Source organism: Corylus avellana, chromosome 5 (genome assembly GCF_965113065.1).
Source record: "Corylus avellana chromosome 5, dhCorAvel1.hap1.2, whole genome shotgun sequence".
NCBI lineage: Eukaryota > Viridiplantae > Streptophyta > Magnoliopsida > Fagales > Betulaceae > Corylus > Corylus avellana.
In genome coordinates this window covers 10,741,123-10,761,619 of record NC_142494.1, presented here as the reverse complement: position 1 = coordinate 10,761,619, position 20,497 = coordinate 10,741,123, and the positions used below count along the sequence as shown (strand labels likewise).

At 34.0% G+C, this 20,497-nt stretch overlaps 1 protein-coding gene across 1 annotated transcript; it reads right to left on the bottom strand.

Annotated features, from left to right (window-relative positions):
* Positions 1–10,120: 10,120 nt before the first annotated feature.
* Positions 10,121–10,591, bottom strand: LOC132181829 (uncharacterized). Its single transcript, XM_059595060.2, has one exon. It carries the CDS (start codon positions 10,589–10,591, stop codon positions 10,121–10,123), a length of 471 nt encoding a protein of 156 aa, XP_059451043.2.
* Positions 10,592–20,497: the final 9,906 nt, after the last annotated feature.

Sequence of the window (20,497 nt, the reverse complement as noted above, 5' to 3'; positions counted from 1 at the left end):
GTCTATTTTATATTTGATTGGTGCTTAATTATTTTATCTTCCAGTTATGAGAATTGATTTTCTACCTAATTGAGTAAAAATTATGTCTCAAGAATACGTGATATAATGCTAGGTAGATCCCCAAAGCCTTAGTGTTTTTCCCTTTAATTTTATCAAATCTCACTTTTATTAATTTAACATAATTTATTTTCTAGTTTGCTTTGGTTATTTTTATCTTAATAGTTTACTGCTTCATTTATTCTGTTTAGTTTAATTGCATTGTTTACTTTTTATTTCTCAACAACTACATTTTCATTAAACTAGATGAGGATTTATTTAGCTAATATTTAGTTAGTTTCCCACAATTATACAAGTCCTTGTGGGTTCGACCTCGCACTTGCAACCCTATATTTTCAAACGATTCGTATACTTTCGAGTATATTTAAAATTTTACAACACTTATCAAGAAGGATACAACTGTTTTACCTTGCATAGTTGCATTGAAAGATGGGTTAGTTCTTTTTGTCTTGGAAAATGCTTTGTCCTTGGCATGATGTTGGCTCTGGAACACTTTTATATGTCACCTAGTTGCTTCATTTCCTTTTTCTACATTGTTGGTTTGAAAACTTATCAGTGATAGCGATATAGTTCTCATTTGGGTGAGAAATGCAGATGAATTTCGACTACTTCGGTATAAACAACCAGGTATCTAATGCTTACTTAAGTCAGCTTGTTGCTACCATATTTGTAATATAGATATTGTGGATTTAGTATAGATAATTATTCGTTCATCTTATAGATAATCATTAATTTAGTCTAGATATGCTCTTTATCTTTTCATTTTAGTGTTAGTGATTTTATAAGCCATTGTTGTTGATGACATGTTCCATCAATGTACTTGTGGAACTTTGACTGCATATTATAACATGCTTAATGTTATAAATGGTATTTATGGGCTGTCACATGCACTTACAGTTTTTGCATATAGCATTACGTTGTTGATATGTTGATTGCTACAGTTTGTTTAAAAGGATCACTGAATTCGATGTAAAGCTTTTTTAGGTCTTGTTTACTTCTGTAACTTCTGTTAACTGATTTGGTTCCATAAAAGTTGGATGGTCTCTTGGTTTTTAGAACTATTAAGGACTAGATTTGTGGTTTCAATGATGCTGAAACTATGCTATTAAACCATAAATTCATTTTTTTTTTTTTTTTTTGTATGAAAATGCAGCTTGTGGTAATCCTACAGTTTTGGATTGTGAATCCTTCTCTATTTGTTTGCTTCGCATCTCATTAGCACTATGTTACTCATACCACTCTAGGAAAATTGTCGACGCTAATAATGTTTTGGTTTTTTAGCTTGTTAGGGCATCAATGGCGACAATGTGGATGCTGATGGTGCACTATCTGCGTCCACCTTCTTTGGACGCTGATAGATGCCCATCAGCGTCCACATTGTTTGGACGTTGATGGTTGCACATTAGCTTCCACAGTGTTTTGATGTTTATGGTTGGACATCATCGTCCACATTGTTTGGAAGTTGATGGTTGCACATCAGCATCCGCAATGTCTTGACGTTGATGGTTGCACATTAGCATCCACCTTGGTTTCAATTCAAATAGTCGAGCATTATTTTAAATACTATTAACGGCAATAAATGTGGACGTTGTTGGACAGTAATAAGTCGATGCTGATGGTGGAGCAACAACGTCCACTTTAGCTTTTGTTCTAGCTCTCCAACATCTAGTACAAAATGTTATTAGCATCGACATTTGTGAGCGCTATTGAGTCATCTACAGTGTAGACTCTAAAAGTGGACGCTGATGAGCTTCAGTTGACCATCAACACTGGAGTATTAGTGTCCAACTTATCAACGTCGACATGATCAATAGCATTCACTATGGAACTTTTATCGTCCAAAAAAAGTTGCCCCTAAAGATCAAATTTCTTGTAGTGAGCGTCGATCTTATTAGCGGTGATAGGCATCAACATCGTTGCTAGTATTGGCTTATTAGTATCAACATCTTAGTCGACGTTGATAGAGGTCATTAGAGTCGACTCGATGCTAATAAATGACTAATAGTGGAAACATTTTCGGTTCATGTGCTATTTTCAATAGTGTCGACTCTAAATACCGTTGATGGTTTATCATTAGTGTCACCACTAAAGACCAATGGCATTGACTATTGGACATTTAACAAGGAATTTTTGTCGCTAGTATTAAACTAATTTTTTGTTGTGATAACAAACTGTTAATTTTGACAGTAAAGTAATAGTGTGACTTTTTTTAAATTTAGGCAAAATCTAAGGACCTTATTCTTGAAATTAAAAACTTAATTAAGGACTAAATCCAAATCAAATGAAAACCTAAGGACTAAATATAATTTTTTTTTTCTTTTTTTTATAAAAAAAAAAATAAAAAAATAAAAAATAAAAAAAAACCATTGCATCTTAACATGGTCCATTGAGTGAAGTGATTATTTGCACATATTAGGCATCTCGCATTTTTTAATGTGACAAAGATCCATTTCATGGAAGATTTTCATCCAGAATTATACAGCCCTACGCTCCCATACCTAGGAGAGGCCGAATTATCATGTAAGTAACACAAACTTGTGTTTTAATTTCAATCTAACCATGTTTATCTTAAAGATTAAAGTTCATGGGATTTGTTCTTTTTGCTGTGCGCACTCTTTGCGCTATAGGATCCCAACATTAAGTCGTTCCATTGAACTATTAGGGTTTCACAAATTTCAACCAAGGCTTTTGGAGTCACTTTGTAGCATTTTACTCGAACAAGATTTGACCACCCCTTTAACCGAACGTCTCAGTTTTCAGTATTGGGACTTTATGCACTGGTTTGGTTGAATGAGCTTTGACCAAGCTATCGACTGAAGTCTTCCATGTTTAATTCCAGCCTTTGTTATATTGCCTTTTCATACCGACTTATCTCTAAACCTAAAAATCAAAACATATATAACATGTTTTGACACTAATTTACCAACACTAAAATGCTAACATATATAATTGAGTAATGCTATACATCTCTCCCTATTTTCCTTCCATTCCCCTAAAGCATAATACAATGGGGTACCACGGCGCATGGTATTGTGCCAAATACTACTTAAATTAATAGACAATATTCGTACGTTTTATTCGCAAGTGCACAAGATCAAAACGATAGTACAACAAACAAATACAAGATCATTTCCACGAGGATTAGTAATTTTGCTTAGAATTGTAATTTCTAACTAATTAACAGAATTAAATCAATTGTCACAGATTGAATTTAATCATAAAATAAAAAAGGTAATAAAAGATAAAAATAAGAACTAGGATTAGGGTTTTGACATCCACCACTAATCAAACTAATTAAGATAACAATATGCCGATGTTCCAATCATACCGGTATATTTAATGCTTGCCAACCTAAGGGCATAGTATCTACTCTTTAAGCTCTTGATTTCCCTAAGCAATGAATTAGACGTGGTATCTACTCTAATTCTTTTATTTCTTAAAGGATTTAGCATGATATCTACTAAGCTGTTCTTTAAGAAAGTATAAATCTATGAAAGTCGACAAACACATATATCACTTTACCGTCAAAGTTAATGGTTTGTGCCACATGTCTCATTTGACATGTCATGAACAGTCCAATGCAATAGAACGTTAACAAATGTTAAGTCATTCATAGATAATAATAAAAAGAAAAAATGGCCCACCAAAAAAATCGATGATACATAAAACTTAGAGAAATATAGATCTAAAGAGCAAACCTATAATAACAAAAGACGAAATATAAATCTAAAGAGCAAACCTATAATAACAAAAGACTTTGGTTTTGTTGGCGTAGCATTGCATTGAGATGTTGAGATAGACATTAACGTATCAAATGATATGTGGCAGATGACAAACTATTAATTTTGACAGTAAAGTAATAGAGGGACATATATATTTTAAATTTAGGCAAAACCAAATGGCCTTATTTTTTAAATTAAAACTTAATTAAGAACTAAATCCAAATTAGATGAAAACCCAAGGAATAAATATTTTTTTTTTCCAAAAAAAAAAGGAAAAAAAAAAAACCTATTACATCATAACATAGTCCATCGAGTGAAGTGATTATTTTTTTTTTTTTCCATTCGAGTGAAGTGATTATTTGCATATATTAGAATTTAGGCCTCTAACATTTTTTAATGTGACAAAGATCCATTTCTTGGCACTATACAGGAAAAATAATATTTTCTACATATTATTATGTGTACAAAATATATTATTTCTATCATATATCCAATTACCTTTAATTTATAATAACAATATATATGAGAGAGAGGTATTAATTTGTGGAAGACATACTAGAAGGTGTGGAATTTATTAACATTTCCATATTAAAGGTACGTACGTAGAACTGCTTTGGTCTTTCTCACGCAGATTCTTTATATGCAGATAAACTCATCTTTTCATTATATGCATTCAGTAATTATATATGCCTATAGAGAGTATTTCATATAACAGTTTCTTTTACTCTTTCAAAAAAAAAAAAAAAAAAAAGAAAAAGAAAAAAGAAAGAAAGAACAGTTTCTTTTACATCGAAGTGAATACATTGTGCCAATAAGTTTTAACCCAAAATAACACATTAATTTGCTAAATGTAAATGATTATTAAACAAAGGAAAAGTTAAATGCATTGCAATTAGTTGTGATCATTACACTTTAACATGTTCACAACTATACGTACGGTACCATCAATCTAGAATCTCAGTTAATTAACTCTCTAGCAGATGACCTAATTCTTGCACTAAAAACATGAGGGCTACGTAGAACTACTTTGTCGTTTTGTTCTGCATGTCCAGTGCTCTTGGTTGGGTGTTGGTAGGACCTGAAAGTTGGCCTTATGTCACCATGCATGTCTCTTCTGTTGTGTGTGTTACAGAGTTGAGTAAAACATAAACATAAAAAAAATATTGAGTTTTATGTGTGTACCTTTCTTCTAGAACTGACAAATAATAATCTTTGGTGAGTGTTCTACAATGTATAGTGATGCCTCTCACGTACAGATTTGAAAGAACTCAACGGTGGTGTTTTATTACAAGAACAAAAACACATATACCTACAACTTAAATGCTTTTTGATATTGGAGAATAGAAGAGAGAATTGAGAGAGATTCTGTATTTCTGATTCTGAAAATGCTTGAAAAAAAATCTGTGTTATAACTTCCATCCATGGGTTATTTATAAACAACCAAAAGAGATAACTCTTGGCTATGGAAGTTACTAATTCCAAGAGATACAACTCTTGGTTTTATATGGACAAACTCCACCAAAAGACATAACTCTTGGCTATGGAAGTTACTAATTCCAAGAGATACAACTCTTGGTTTTATATAGACCAACTCCACTATGGGTATATTAAGGTCCAATTACTAACATCTCCCACATACACATAGTGAGCATGGGCTAACCATACATCACTCATCATAATACGTCTCTCTTATCAATCTCTAACATCATTCATACTTGCAAATAGGTTGTGCGACCGTCAAGCACACCTGTAGAAATATCGGGAGCATTATACTAAGTCTTGTTAGAGACTAGCATAGCAACATCCCTAAAAACAAAACAAGGTCTCGTTATGCCTCAGACTCATTCGGTCACATTGGATTAAACATCTCGGATCCTTCATGAATTTAATTTTTCATAAAGTATGTTAAACCCCCACTAACTGTAATGTATTTACGATTATGTCGCAACATTCAGAAGCAACGTAACCTGTCGACTGTAAATACAAAACGTGAATGTGTTACCGAATAATCTTCCCTCGCCCTCATGTCACTTAGCTTAGGTTCAACCGCTTTCCCAGTCATGTCTCTTTAGACCGCATCATTCATGGCCATAGACAACATGCTAAAGTAGCAAACGCTAAATCCTTTGCCTCACAACATAGTCAAAGGTCACATAGGGCATAATTGGGGTCTTAATAATGACCCATAAGACTCACACGATGAGGAAGAAGGGATCAATTCACTCACCTCTATTGTCAGTCGAACAAGCACATGTAGTATGAAATACATGCTACAGTGGAGTTCTCTTTCCAAAAGAGCATATGTCTAAGCCTCAAAAACATCGTACAGATCTTAGTCTAGTCGCTACCCAAGCGCCTAACTTGAGTCTTTTATTTGCTCGCCATCTCAGGCGCCAAATTAAGATCTCACATCTAGCTTATCACAGGCTAAATGGATTGTGGGATATCCACGCACGGTCCTAAAAAATAATACTCGTCATAGACCTCATCTTAGCACCAACTAAGGCGACATATCTATAAATGTGTCTCACCTTAGCACCAACTAAGGCAACATTATCTTAACTTGCTCGCTATCAAAGCATCTCTACCTTGCTACCACAGCATTAGAGGCGATCGCTCTTGTGAGAAAGCCGATCTAAACCTGTTGACATACTTTCTTCGCCAATACTAAACATGGCTTATATGTGTGTACTAGTAAAAACAATATAATTCATTTAATGTCACACAAAAAATGAAAAATCGTTACATATATAAAAATAATATTCCAAGTAAAATACATCCAATGTACATGGTCAGCAAAAATAATCATAACCTACGCAGTCCTAAACTCCTAACATGAGCCATATGAGCATTTCGAATGATAGGCTTTGTTAGTGGATCAACTATCATTTGACTCGTAGAAATATGTTTAAGCACCACTTCTTTCTTAGCGACCATATCTCGTATGTAGTGATATCTGATGTCTATGTGTTTGGTTCTTCCATGATATTTGGGATCCTTAGCATAGGCAAGTGCTGCCATACTATCACAATGAATTGTCACAGGATCATTAATTGTTGTGACCATATTCAAATGCTATAAGAATCGCCTCAACCAAACTGCCTCTTGCACTGCTGCTGAGCATGCTATATACTCAGCCTCCATAGTAGATAAAGCTATACAAGGTTGCTTTTTGCTACTCTAAGTAATCACTCCATTATTGAGCAAAAATGCATATCCTGTCATGGATTTGCGCTCGTCTATGTCACTACCTCAATCAGCATCACTGTAACCAACTAAATGTAAATCTTTACCTTGATAGCAAAGTGCATAATCCATTTTTCCTTTGAGGTATTTGAGTATTCTCTTTACTGCTTTCCAGTGAGCAAGTCCTGGATTTGATTGGAATCTGCTAACTAACCCAACAGCATAACATATATCTGGTCGAGTACACATCATAGCGTACATCAGACTACCCATGACACTAGAATATGGAACTCAAGACATCTTTTCCTTTTCTTCTTGAGTTTTAGGACTCATTTCTAGATTTTAGGGTTTGCCCCTAAAAACAGGAGTGTCAATGGGTTTGCAGTTATGCATTTGGAAGCGCTCAAGAATCCTTTTGATGTAAGTTTGTTGAGACAAACTCAAAAGTTTCTTTGAACGATCCCTAGAAATTTTAACTCCAAGAATATAATCTTCTTCACCCATGTCCTTCATCTCGAAAGTAAAGGACAACCATCCTTTAATGGCGACAATCATGTTTTTATCATTTCCTGCCAATAAAATGTCATCAACATACAAAGAAAGGATTACAAAAATTCATTTCGATTGTTTCACATACACGCAATGATCTTCTTCAATCATTTTAAATCCATTAGAAATAATGGCTTGATGAAATCTTAGATACCATTGCCTAGATGATTGTTTTAAACCATAAATGGATCGTTTGAGCTTACAAACTTTGCGCTCTTTTTCTTTAGCTACAAAACCAATAGGTTGATCCATATATATTTCCTCATCTAGTTCTCCGTTGAGAAATGTAGTTTTAACATCCATTTGGAATAATTCTAAATCCAAATGTGCGACAATGGCAAGGATCGTGCGAATGGAGGCAAACCTTACTATTGGAGAGAAGGCTTCCTCGTAGTCAACACCCTCCTTTTGGGTGTAACCCTTCGCTACAAGGCGTGCCTTATACCTTTCAATTGAACCATCCACCTTACGCTTGATCTTTAAGACCCATTTATTTCCGATGGCATTGCGTCCTGGTGGAAGATCTACCAGATCCCAGACCTGGTTAGTCCTCATTGACTCTATTTCTTCATTCATTGCTTTTATCCTCTCATTACTAGCTGGAGATGAGATAGCCTCATGGTATGACCTAGGCTCATCATCATCTTGCGGAGCAACAATGAAAACATCACCTTCAATCTCAAAGTTTCGTCGAGGGATTTTTCCACGTTCGCTTCTACGCAATTGAGGTTCTTGTGAATCCTCTTCTAGTGGTGTGCTCCCACTAGGTGGCAAGTCACTCCCACTGTCCCTAGGAGATTGGGAAATTTCTTCCTCATTCTCTACTAGGCTACTTGGAGCGTCTCCCTCTTGATCCACTAATTCATATAGTTCCAAATCTTTATTAACCTTACCCCTGCTAGGGAATTCATTCTCAATGAAATCAACATCTCGTGACTCTATTTCAGTCACTCTTCCATCGGGTTGTTCGCCTATCAACACGTAGCCCTTAGAATGTTCTAAGTATTGTATAAAGATACACTTCTTTCCTCTAGGGCCTAACTTTCCATACTTATGGGAAGTATCATGAACAAAACCCATCGAACCCCATGGTCGTAGATTATCCAAATTGGGTTTTTTGCCGGTCCATAACTCGTACAGTGTGGAAAGTACTGATTTTGAGGGCACTCAATTACGAATGTAGGCTGCAGTCATAAGTGCATCTCCTCAATAGGATATTGGTAGGTTTGTTTGTGCCATCATTGACCTAATCATTTCTAGTAGAGTTCGATTTCTCCTTTCCGCCACACCATTTTGTTGTGGCGTACGAGGCATCGTTAGCCGCCTTTTGATTCCTTTTTCTTCACATAGCACTTTAAATTGCTCAGATAGATACTCGCGTCCACGGTCAGTTCTAAGAGCTTTGATGCTCTTGTCTAATTGGTTCTCAACCAAATTCATATAACGCCTAAAGCAATTCAAAGCTTCAGACTTATGGGAGATTAAGTAGACATGACCATATCGCGTGTAATCATCAATAAATGTGATGAAGTAGGAACCACCATGCCTTGACCTCATATTCATTGGGCCACAAATGTCTGAGTGAATTAATTGCAATGGGAAAGATGCCCTAGTGGCTTTTCCAAATGGTTTTCTTTTTGACTTTCCCATAAGACAATGTTCACATGTGGGCAATGACGTTTTAGCGAGTGGGTCTATAAGACCTTCTCTAGCCAATCTTATCATTCTATCTTGCCCTATATGGCCTAATCTAGCATGCCATAATATAGAATCATCATAAACATTATCTCTAGAAGTCAACAAAGCAATTGTATTATCATAATATAAATTATTGATGTCCAAAACCATAAAACCATTAGAAACAAAGCCACAACCACAGTAATGTGTACCTAAAACTATCTTTACACCCATATTCTTGAAATCAATCTCAAACCCTAATCTAAGCAACTGATTAACTGATAGCAGATTTCGCCGAACTTCAGGAGCATACAAGACATCATGGAGTAACAAAGTGTGCCATCGTCGCAAATCCAGTTTGTAAGTACCAATGCCTAGTACATCCACACTAGATCCGTTCCCCATGTATAATCTTCGGCTCCCAACTAGTAGGCGACGATACTCCACGCCGTACGTTCTCTAGCTATATGTTCGGTTGCTGCTGAATCTATAGTCCATTCAGAAGAAGAATCAACAACCATAACATGACTAATAACATAAATACCATGAGACATGAAACTAGGGAGTACCTTCTTCGGCTCAGTGCATTCACGAGTGAAGTGTCCTTTCTTGCCATAATTAAAGCAGTTCAACTTAGATTTGTCTTTCTTTCCACCACGCTTGCCTCTCCTGTGTTTGGTGGATTTAGCCTTCTTAGGCGCAAGTCTTCCAGTCATTCCTTTCATGGGATCTTTCCTCTAGTTCCAGTGCTTGGGCCTAAATGCCCTATGCGAACTAGATTCAGCCATATTAACAGATGCTTCAGGTTTAGCAGCCTCTAGCTCAAGATGACGCGCTACATCCTCAAATGTTTTAATATTTTCGTTGTGCGTCATGTTTTGGCTCATATTTTCCCAAGATTTTGGAAGAGAACAAATGACAGCTTGGACCTACTGTTCATTAGTGAGATTGTTTCCAGCGACTTTAAGCTCGCGAATCATAGAAGACATCACTCTCAAATGCTGCTTCATTTTATGATTATAGCACATTGAGTATGAGTCAAACTTCATTGTTAATCCGCGCAGCCTTGTAGCCGAAGTGCCTCCATATCTCAACTTGAGGGCTTCCCACATGTCATGGGTAGTTTGACACTCTTCAAATTCGCCTATAAGATCGTTGCTCATGCTGCTTAACAATGTGAAGCACGTAGAACGATCTTTCTTGAGCCAACTCTCATAGGCATCAAGATCGCATCGATGTTGAGGAGTGTCCCCTCGTTGAGGAGCAGTGGATTGGGTTAGGGTCTCCAAGACCTCTTGTTCATTCAAGACATATCGGATCTTTCGATGCCAAATGTCATAATTATCCCCATCCAATTTCTCTCCTTTATTTAAATCAGCAATAATACTCTTAGAGGCCATTTTCACTACATTTAAACGAGAGGAATATTATTATTATTATGTACACACGTTTACAAATTTTGCCACGTTAATCCAAATTAAATAAAATAATTTATGCACAAGTCGCAAGATCGAAAATTCGCTAAGCTCTTAATCATCTCTCGCGCCACAAGTACCCATTATCATATTTAATTTGATTTTCGCTCAAAACCACATAAGGGAGGAGAAATATATTCAACTCAACCTAACTCCCACTATTTAAATTAATTCTAGGCAACAAACATAAATATCATGCCAAGAATAAATTCAATGTCGTCATTTTAGGGGCTATACATGCTCTAAAAAAAAATTATCTCAACAAATTTTAAAAGAGTAAGCATGCATTTCATTTCTCCAAAGAAATAACTATGGATTTTGATATACAATTCTTATATAAAATAAATCCATAAAAAATTACTACCACCCCCAAACAATTTTACATGCATGCCAATATTAAACATAATATACAAAATATATATATATATATATATATATATATATATATATATATATTTAACATGCAATCTTTTCAACAATTGAATTTTCATTCATTTTATGCATATGTGTTTTATTGTATTATAAATAAGGAAGAGGATTTCACAGCAAAGAGGATTCTTTAGCCCAAAGGTTAAGAGTGCTCAGCACTCTTTCTAAATGGCATGGGTTCAAACCCTCATGCCTTTACTTTCCTTCACTGAATGCGCACGCGTGGACAGCAAGCTTTCAGTAAAAAAAAAAAAATGTTACCAAAATCTGCAGGCAAGGGGAATCGAAACAGGGCCATTGTAATCATAGAAGTGCCGCTTGACCAATGGGCCAGAGCCGGTTCTGGAGAAGATGCAACGATATAAACGCTTCTTCAACCTCTTAAAACCTAACTATCACCCTATTTCCAGATTCACGTTTAATCTTAAATCCTCCAAATCTCTCTCATTATAGGTCTGTTTTTCACATTTCATATGTCAAATTAAACCTATGACAAGTATAATCTAACCATTTGAAAAAATTAATGCATTTGATGATAATCAATTATCAGAAAAATAAAAACAAAGTTTCATGTTCTTCAAATAAGAATGTGTATATCTCTCAACATACATGTCCAATCATCACCAAATTTTGTGCGTATGTTCATATGAATGTTCTTTACAACATATATAAATTTGGTGGTCTAATTCCTTCATTTTCGAAATTTTCCATTAAAGGCCATATATTAATGAAAATGATATATGAATCAGAAACTTGGTTTCATTGCAATTTCTCATGTATAAGAAAAATATTTATACAGGCATACATACAATGAGAAACACTCAACCTGGCTCTGATACCAATGTTGAGTAAAACATAAACATAAAAAAAATATAGAATTCTATGTGTGTACCTTTTTTCTAGAATTAACAAATAAGGATCTTTGATGAGTGTTCTACAATGTATAGTGATGCCTCTCACGTACAGATTTGAAAGAACTCAACGGTGGTGTTTTATTACAAGAACAAAAACTCATATGCCCACAACCTAAATGCTCTTTGATGTTGAAGAATAGAAGAGAGAATTGAGAGAGATTCTATATTTTTTATTCTGAAAATGCTTGAAAAAAAATCTGTGTTTTAACTTCCATCCATGGGTTATTTATAAACAACCAAAAGACATAACTCTTGGCTATGGAAGTTACTAATTCCAAGAGATACAACTCTTGGTTTTATATGGACCAACTCCACCAAAAGACATAACTCTTGGCTATGGAAGTTACTAATTTCAAAAGATACAACTCTTGATTTTATATGGACCAACTCCACTGTGGGTATATTAAGATCCAATTACTAACACAATCTATTATTTTGCTATTGGTTTTAACAATTTTTTTTTAGTTATTTCAAATATTTTACTGGTTGGCATAAAAATATTTTTATGAGATTTTATCATCTTTACTATTTATGACCGTTTGGTCATTAACTTATAATTTTACCGTTGGTTATTGTCTTTAACGCATGGCCAATTGATCATAGACTTTAATATGATATTATTGTCATGACTGTTTTTTTGTATTTATTACATGATCATAAGTTTTAGATCGAAAGAAAAAAAAAGTTAACTTAATTGTGAGCTTTGAAAGAGTCAGCAAGTGACTTCTATAAGAAAATATCTTTCTTATATATTTTTCATGATTTGTTTACTCGGATATATATATAATATAGCCACATAGAATTAGTGGATTTTTCGGCACCTATATTGTCTTCTATTTCTTGTATTTTCTCTACGTGGTTTTGATCAAGAAGATCAAAGGATTATTCTATTACTCTTCGTTATTGAAAGTGCGTGCTTAACGAAAGTAAACACTATAGTCTAATCCTAGGAGGTTGCGTGTCAAAGGATCTAATCGCACCGAATTATTCACTCCGGCAAGCATGAATCAACCTTTAAGGACAACGCTTTTGCGCAATTCTATAGCATTGTGAGATTTTCCATAATACTCTACTTTTCATCTCTTGTATTTTATTTATTTTATTGTTAATATTCAGATTGTAATTATTTTATATCAATGAGAATTTGTGCACCATCTAAAAATTATTTCCATCAATCTTAAAGGTTGATATGATGGTTGCACAAATATTTTGATTAGAGCATAACAATAGTATTTAAACTTATGAGAAGTCAAATACTATAAAAGTTTGCGATATGCAATTCGCATACGAGAAAAATGAAATCATTTCTTGAATGGAAAGTTTTTATTATGAAAAAATTTGATAATTGATTTATTTATCAAAAAAAAAAAAAAAAAAAGAGCTTAATGTCATGTGTAGACATTGGAAGTGAAAATATTTTGACTAGAAGAGATTTTAATTATTTGACCTCAAATTGTGTTAATTTAATTTGTTTGTCGAATAATATTTTATTGATTGGGTCATGAATCTTGCAATAAAAATTATTAAGCCTTTTATGGATTTTTAGAACTTAGCAATTTTTATCGTGATATGCTGAGCTTGTTGGAGAACATTTACGTTGACTAATAATAATAAAGTGAGTGGTTACTCATGTTATGATGGAGAAAAACACATAGGCATTGCTAACTGTGTGCAGAGACTACAACTTTGCTAAGGTAAGCACATAGTAGGAGAAAGAGATGTGGTGCGCATATTGAGTCGATCGGTTCTCATGACACTCAGTTGGTGTGTAGTGGCGACAGTCTATCTTGAAAGATCTTGGAGTAAAGTTGTTGGCTTCGCAATGAGTTTTAAACGCTGATTCATAGGTCATATTTTTTTAAGACATAATATACCATTTCATTTATTAAAATGGAAAAAAAAAAAAAAAAAAAAAGTTATGAAGGGGCTCCTTGATTGAATTAAAGCTGGTACAAAATTTTATAATTACATGAATTTTGTATATGATAAACGGTGGCTTTTATTGATTAATCTATTTCAAAGAAGAAATAGTATATAGCATTTATGTTAGCTATGGCATGCTAAATTAGCATGAATATTTTAAAATGATTTGATAAATCTTTATCTAGCTATATCATTCAGCTTTAAAATTTCTCTCACTTGATGGTTCAGAATAAAATATATGTGATTATTGATATTCCTTTATATCATGGCTCATTTGATATCTGATAAATTTATCATATTATTAGATTGATACCAATGTCATATTTATGACAATGAGCCAATAATAGTTGATTATTATATGGTTGAGCTTGATACTTTGCATATTTATTGGGGCATTAGTTAAAAAGATTTTGTTTTAATATCTTGATAGAACTTGTGATATGCAACTCCTATATATAAGAACCATGCATGTTGAAAAATCAAAAGTAGTGATTAATATTTGTTTTTAACAAATCAATGCTTCATAAAACTATCAATTGAGAGAAAAGAAAGAAGAAGAAATGACACATCATACTTCGAGAAAGATGAGCTCATAGAAGTCATTTCTTAAATCAATTTAAGCTATTAATGAAATTTTATTTTCTTATGTTTATTTGGTTTATCCCATTAATATTTAGCATGATAAATTTATACATGTAAATCTTGGATACATCAAGGGAATGAAAAGAAATTCTAATATTGGAACAAATTATGAATGGTATGATTGTCAATTTTTAGGCTATCTACCAAAGTGTGGGGGGAAGCCATTATTTTGTTTGTCACATTCATAAGCATTGTTTGGAATACCTCGAAGTATGGGGGTATTTGGCAAATGTTATGTTACTCGGACCTAACATGAGGAAACTTGGTTTTAAAACCTATGATTGTGATTTTATTGGTTTTTGCATGTAATAGTTCATGCTATAGATTCTTTATTATCAAAAGTGATGTTTTAGATTATATTAATATTATTGTATTAATATTATTGAATCTAAAAATGCTATTTTCCTTGACCCTGTGTTTCCTTTGAAAACAAAGGAAAAACTATTTCATGAATTTTCTTTTGCTTCTAATAAAATTGTTGATGATGTATAAGAATTGAGAAGAAGCAAGTGAGCTAGAATGAAAAGGAATCTCTGTATGGATTTTATTGCTTATATTGTTGATGATGATCCAATATGTTATGGTGAAGCAATTAAATTTCTATTTGATGCATTCTTTGGTTAGAAGTTATAAATAATGAATTGGAATACATTATGTCTAACCATTATTGGGAACTCGTTGAGTTATCTCCAAAGACCAAACAAATTGGTTATATATAGATGTTTAAGAAGAAGTTTAAACTGGATGATACAATAGATAAGTACATGGTAGACTTGGTAGCTAAAAGTTATAAGTAAAGGAAAAATGTTGATTATTTGATACTTATTTTTCAGTTACTAAAGTTGCATCTATTAGAATGTTATTTGCCATTCCTTATATTTATAAATATGTTGTACATCAAATGGATGGCATATTGCTTTTCTAAGTAGCGAAGAGATTTACATGGAGCAGCCTGAGGGACTAGTAATCCCCAGTCAAGAACATAAAGTATGCAAACTAGTGAAATCTTTGTACAGATTAAAGCAAGTTCCTAAACAATGGCATGAAAAGTTTGACATGATGATGTTGTCTAATGCATATTTGATTAATGGTGCAAGTAAATGCATATCAAATTTTACAATAATTAATGTGTCATTATTTATTTTTGATATATTGATGACTTGCTTATTTTGAACTAACATTGATGTTGTGCAGAAAGCTAGATTATTTCTTGCATCTAATTTTGATATGAAATACATAGTAAAGCTAATGTCATGTTGGACATTAAAGCTAATATTAGAGATAATGATTGCATTATTTTATCTCATACATATTTTATTGAAAAGATGTTTAAAAGATTTGAGCATTTTGATTATCCGCCTATGTCTTCATCATATGATTCAAAAATATATTTGGTTAAGAATCACCCTGATGGTGTTTTGCAAGAAAAAATATGCACAAATCATTGGGATCTTGATATTTTGACAAATTGTACATTCCCTGCTATTGCATATGTTATCAGCAGATTGAGTATATATACTCATAATCATGGTATTGAACATTAGGATGCTATCTTTAAATTATTGAGATAATTAAAAGGTACAATTAATTTTAGTTTGTCATATTATGATTATCGTACTATGTTAAAAGGATATTGTGATGCTAACTGGATTTTTGATTCAGATGAGCAAAGACTACTAGTGGCAATGTGTTTACTCTGGCTGGAGGAACTGTCTCTTGAAAGTCCTCAAAGCAGACTTGCATAGTAAGGTTTACTATGGAGTCAGAGTTAGTTGCCTTGGAGAAGGCAGGAACTGAAGATAAATTGCTGATAAGCCTATTGATAAATTGATTCTTTTATATGCTAATTTAGTTTCACCTGTGTTTTCATTGTGATTGACAGGATGCCATAGCTAGAACAAAGAGAAAATAATTTATAATGAGAAAGTACACAATATTGTGAGGCAGCTTATTGAGACCGGTGTAATGTCTATGGACTTTGTGAGGTCATAAAAAAATTTTGCAAATTCTTTGACCAAGCTACTAGCAAGAAGGATAGTGAAATGAGCATTGAGGGGGATAAGACTAATACCCCAAGTATGACACTGTGATTGATACCCAACCTCTGTGATTGGAGATCCCATGAATGAGGTTTAATGGGAAATGAAGTCACGTTTTATCACAATAAGATACTGTCAATTTATGTTTATTAACTATCGTGCTGAGAAGATTATTGATGAGTCTATCCCTATGGTGTAAGACAGTAGAAGATGCAGAGTGATTAAGGGTGAGCTTAAAGCTCTGAATGGGTCCATAGTTCTTACCTGTTGGGATGGGGTGTTCCCTGCACACACTCCTGATGGATACCACCTATATGAGTGTGGAGGTGTATCTCCTATGAGACTTGGGTAGGTCTCTAGAGCGCTCATGAAAGCCATTTTATGGTGTAATAACAAAAGATGTAGAGTGAGTAAGGATGAGTTTAAAACTCTTAATGGGTCCATAGTCCCTACTTGTTGGGATGAGATGTTCTCTGTACACATTTTTGATAGACGCCACCTATTTGAGTGTGGAGGTGGTGTAGCTTCCTATGAGACTTTGGCAAGTCTCTAGAGCACTCATGAAACTCAGAGGCACATGGCCTATATAAGTAGGGGTGGGTATTGGGGAAATCGGTGACAGTAGGGGGTTTTCCGCCTACCGTCCTAAATTTGTAGGTGAAGTCGGTAATTTCACCGACTTCATCTTGACAAATTTGATTTCAACCGTTACCATTACCGATTATTCGGTAACGGTAATGATCAGTAACTTGTTAGAGAGAGAGAGCTTCATGGGGTGGAGAGGAATCGTTGATCTGTTTGGCGTCGCTGCTTCACAGGCTGGCAGATCGCAATTTTCGCAAAGTAGAAAGCTGGTTCTTCAAGGAGCATTCTGTGTTTCTTCAGATCGCAAACAAGGAGTCAAGGACAAGCAAGATTCTAGCTGATAAACTAGAAGGAAGAGCTGTTCTTGCTTGAAAACTGGGAGTCTGGAAAAAGCAGATGAGAGAGAGAGAGAGAAGAAAGAAAGAAAGATAACCATTCAAAATGCGGCGTGCCCAAGAAAGAGTGTGCAGCTGCCAGCAGGTATCCATAATCAAAAAGTATTCATAATAAAACAAATATTTGAATAAAATATGAAAGAAGAAAAATGAAATATAACTTTGAAAAAAAGTGTCAAGGTTTATGTTGTACTCCACGTAATAAACAAATGAGAATCACTTAAAAAAAGACTTATCTGGTTTTTTTAACACATGCAATCACTTAAAAAAAAAAAAAAAATTAACTTCAAGTCACAAACACATCACTTAAAGAAAATCACAAATACATTTTAAATAATACAACAACAATTAAACTTAACCTTATTATCCATACTTCACAAATCACAAAATACTTTAGTGTTAATATCATACTTCACTAATACAATTAAATAAAGTGCAAATTATTAATTCGCAACCCAACTTAGAATTAAAAAAAAATAAATAAAAAAAAAAAAACTAAATAGTAAATAGCATCATTTGATTCCTTCGACCAAAGAAACACCATTCATCATAGTCCATCCTTGAAGCCTTACTCCACGTCAAATGTGATGGAATTGGACATATATTCTAGCACAATAAAAAATTGACAGAATTAGTAAAATCAAAACAACGAATAAGTTGAACAGTTACAAAATTATGAAATTTATTTTGCTAATATTACTTGACTCAAGCTTATAGCTTTCTTCATCTTCAACATTAGACAAGTATGGCTCATGTGCACTAATGTGAGAAGATGTCAACCAATTTTGAGTACATACAAGAGCCTCCACTATTTTTGCAGCCAAAGAACTCCGAAAATGATCTATCACGTGACCTCCAGTGCTAAATGCTGACTCAGAAGCAACTGTGGTAATTGGAATTGCCAATACATCTCAAGCTACCTCAGCGAGGATCGAAAACTTTGTTGAATTTACCTTCCACCACATTAAAATATCAAAGTTTTCACTTAGCGTCTCAACATCCTCAAAAAAATATTGTTCTATCTCTGTCTTACATTGCATCGAATTTCGAGACACCCGAATTGAATGAAAATTCTATATGAAAGTAGTTTTAGACTTAGAACTACCCACTGATGTTGTACCACTTCTCACCTCTTCATCATTTGACAATATAGACCCACTTCCAACATTTTTATAACCATTAGAGTAGTGTTCGTATAACCGACCCAATACCCATTTTAGTTGAGTGTCCATCCGTTTTGCTTTCTCAACCCCAAAACTAAGCCGGAACCAATATTCCAAAGCAATTATCTTGTAACATGGATCAAGCAAAGAAGCCACAAACAACAATGGGTTAATCTTCTCGACATCTCCCTAGTATTTATCACATTTTTCTTTCATTTTGTTCGCCATTGTACTCAACAAAGGATTATTACTTTCACAATACTTTGTCAAACATGAATAACAAAACATAATATGTCGAAAAATAAGTTGGAAGTTGAATACATAGAACCAGATATTTTCACTGTGATATCATAAAATACTTGTAAGAACTTAATAAATTGACGGTATTGTGCCAATCATCATCAGTTAGAGTTCCCAACCCCTTTTTTCCTACACCATCATCATACAAATAGTTCATAAAATGCCCATCTTCATCTAGCATAAGTTCAAAGGCCCTTTGGTACTTTTCTGCCACCTCCAACATGATATAAGTAGAGTTCCATCTAGTGGAAACATCAAGTTTCAATGATGCATTACACTCAACACTTTTTCTTTCCACACAAGACTTAAAGAGAGCCAATCTTTAGGGGGAAGACTTCACATACTTCATCATATTTCGGATCTTTATGATTGAATCGTTAACATTCTTCAAACCCTCATGCACAATTATATTAAGAATATGTGCAGAACATCTCACATGAATAAACTCGTGACGACAAACAACTTCCTTATTGGATGTGGTTTTTTTTTTTAAAAAAAAAAAAACCTAATCAATTGCAGTTTCATTAGCACTTGCATTGTCAACTGATATTGTCAGCATCCTATGAATCTCCCATTCTACCAAACACTCTTCTAATTCTTTCGCAATTGTTTGCCCTTTATGATCCGACACTCGACGAAATGCTAATATTCTTTTATGATATGTCCAATTAGGATCAATGAAATATCCAGTGACACACATATAACTCATATTTTGAATTGAAGTCCTCGTGTCGGTTGTCAAACAAACTCTTTGACCAGTTATCAAAAATGTATTCTTCAGTGTGTTTTTATCCTTTATATATAGCTTGAGACAATCCTTCATCATTGTATAGCGAGAATGAAGATTAAATCGAGGCTCAAGACCCTTGACAAACTTTTGAAATCCCTTTCCCTCCACTGTCATAAATGGCATTTCATCAACAATGATCATCTCGCAAAGTCTTTCCCTAATAACCTTCTCAAAATAATTGGCAATCATGAGGTTGTTACCAGTACCATCTTGCTTGGCCCCAAAAGTAAACTTAGATTGAGACCTATCTTGCTTAGCCTTTAGACTCTTGTACTTTTGGCATGAGCTCAAATGATACAACATGGACGATGTGCCATTGTTTTTTGGATGACATTTATAGGAAGCTCCACAGTAATTGCAATGTGCTACAGGATCATTATCGAGAGTACTTTTATCCCTAGTGAAATGGTCCCATGCTGTAGATTTGTTCATCACATTTCTTTTTTTCCTAGGGAGTGGTGGTCATCCATCACCACCACAACTATCAATTGGCATAGAACTAGCACTAGATATTTCTACATCTTCAATTTCTATGGGAGTCATTGGAGTGTCCACTGGCAAAGATGGATGACAAGGAGCACTACCTGATAAATGTGTCATTTGAGGTGAATCCATCTCTAATTGATTAAGAACTAAAAATTAGTAAATTTT

Excerpts from the sequence above, each read along its gene's own strand:
- LOC132181829 (XM_059595060.2), bottom strand. The coding sequence starts at position 10,591 with ATGGCCTCTAAGAGTATTATTGCTGATTTAAATAAAGGAGAGAAATTG.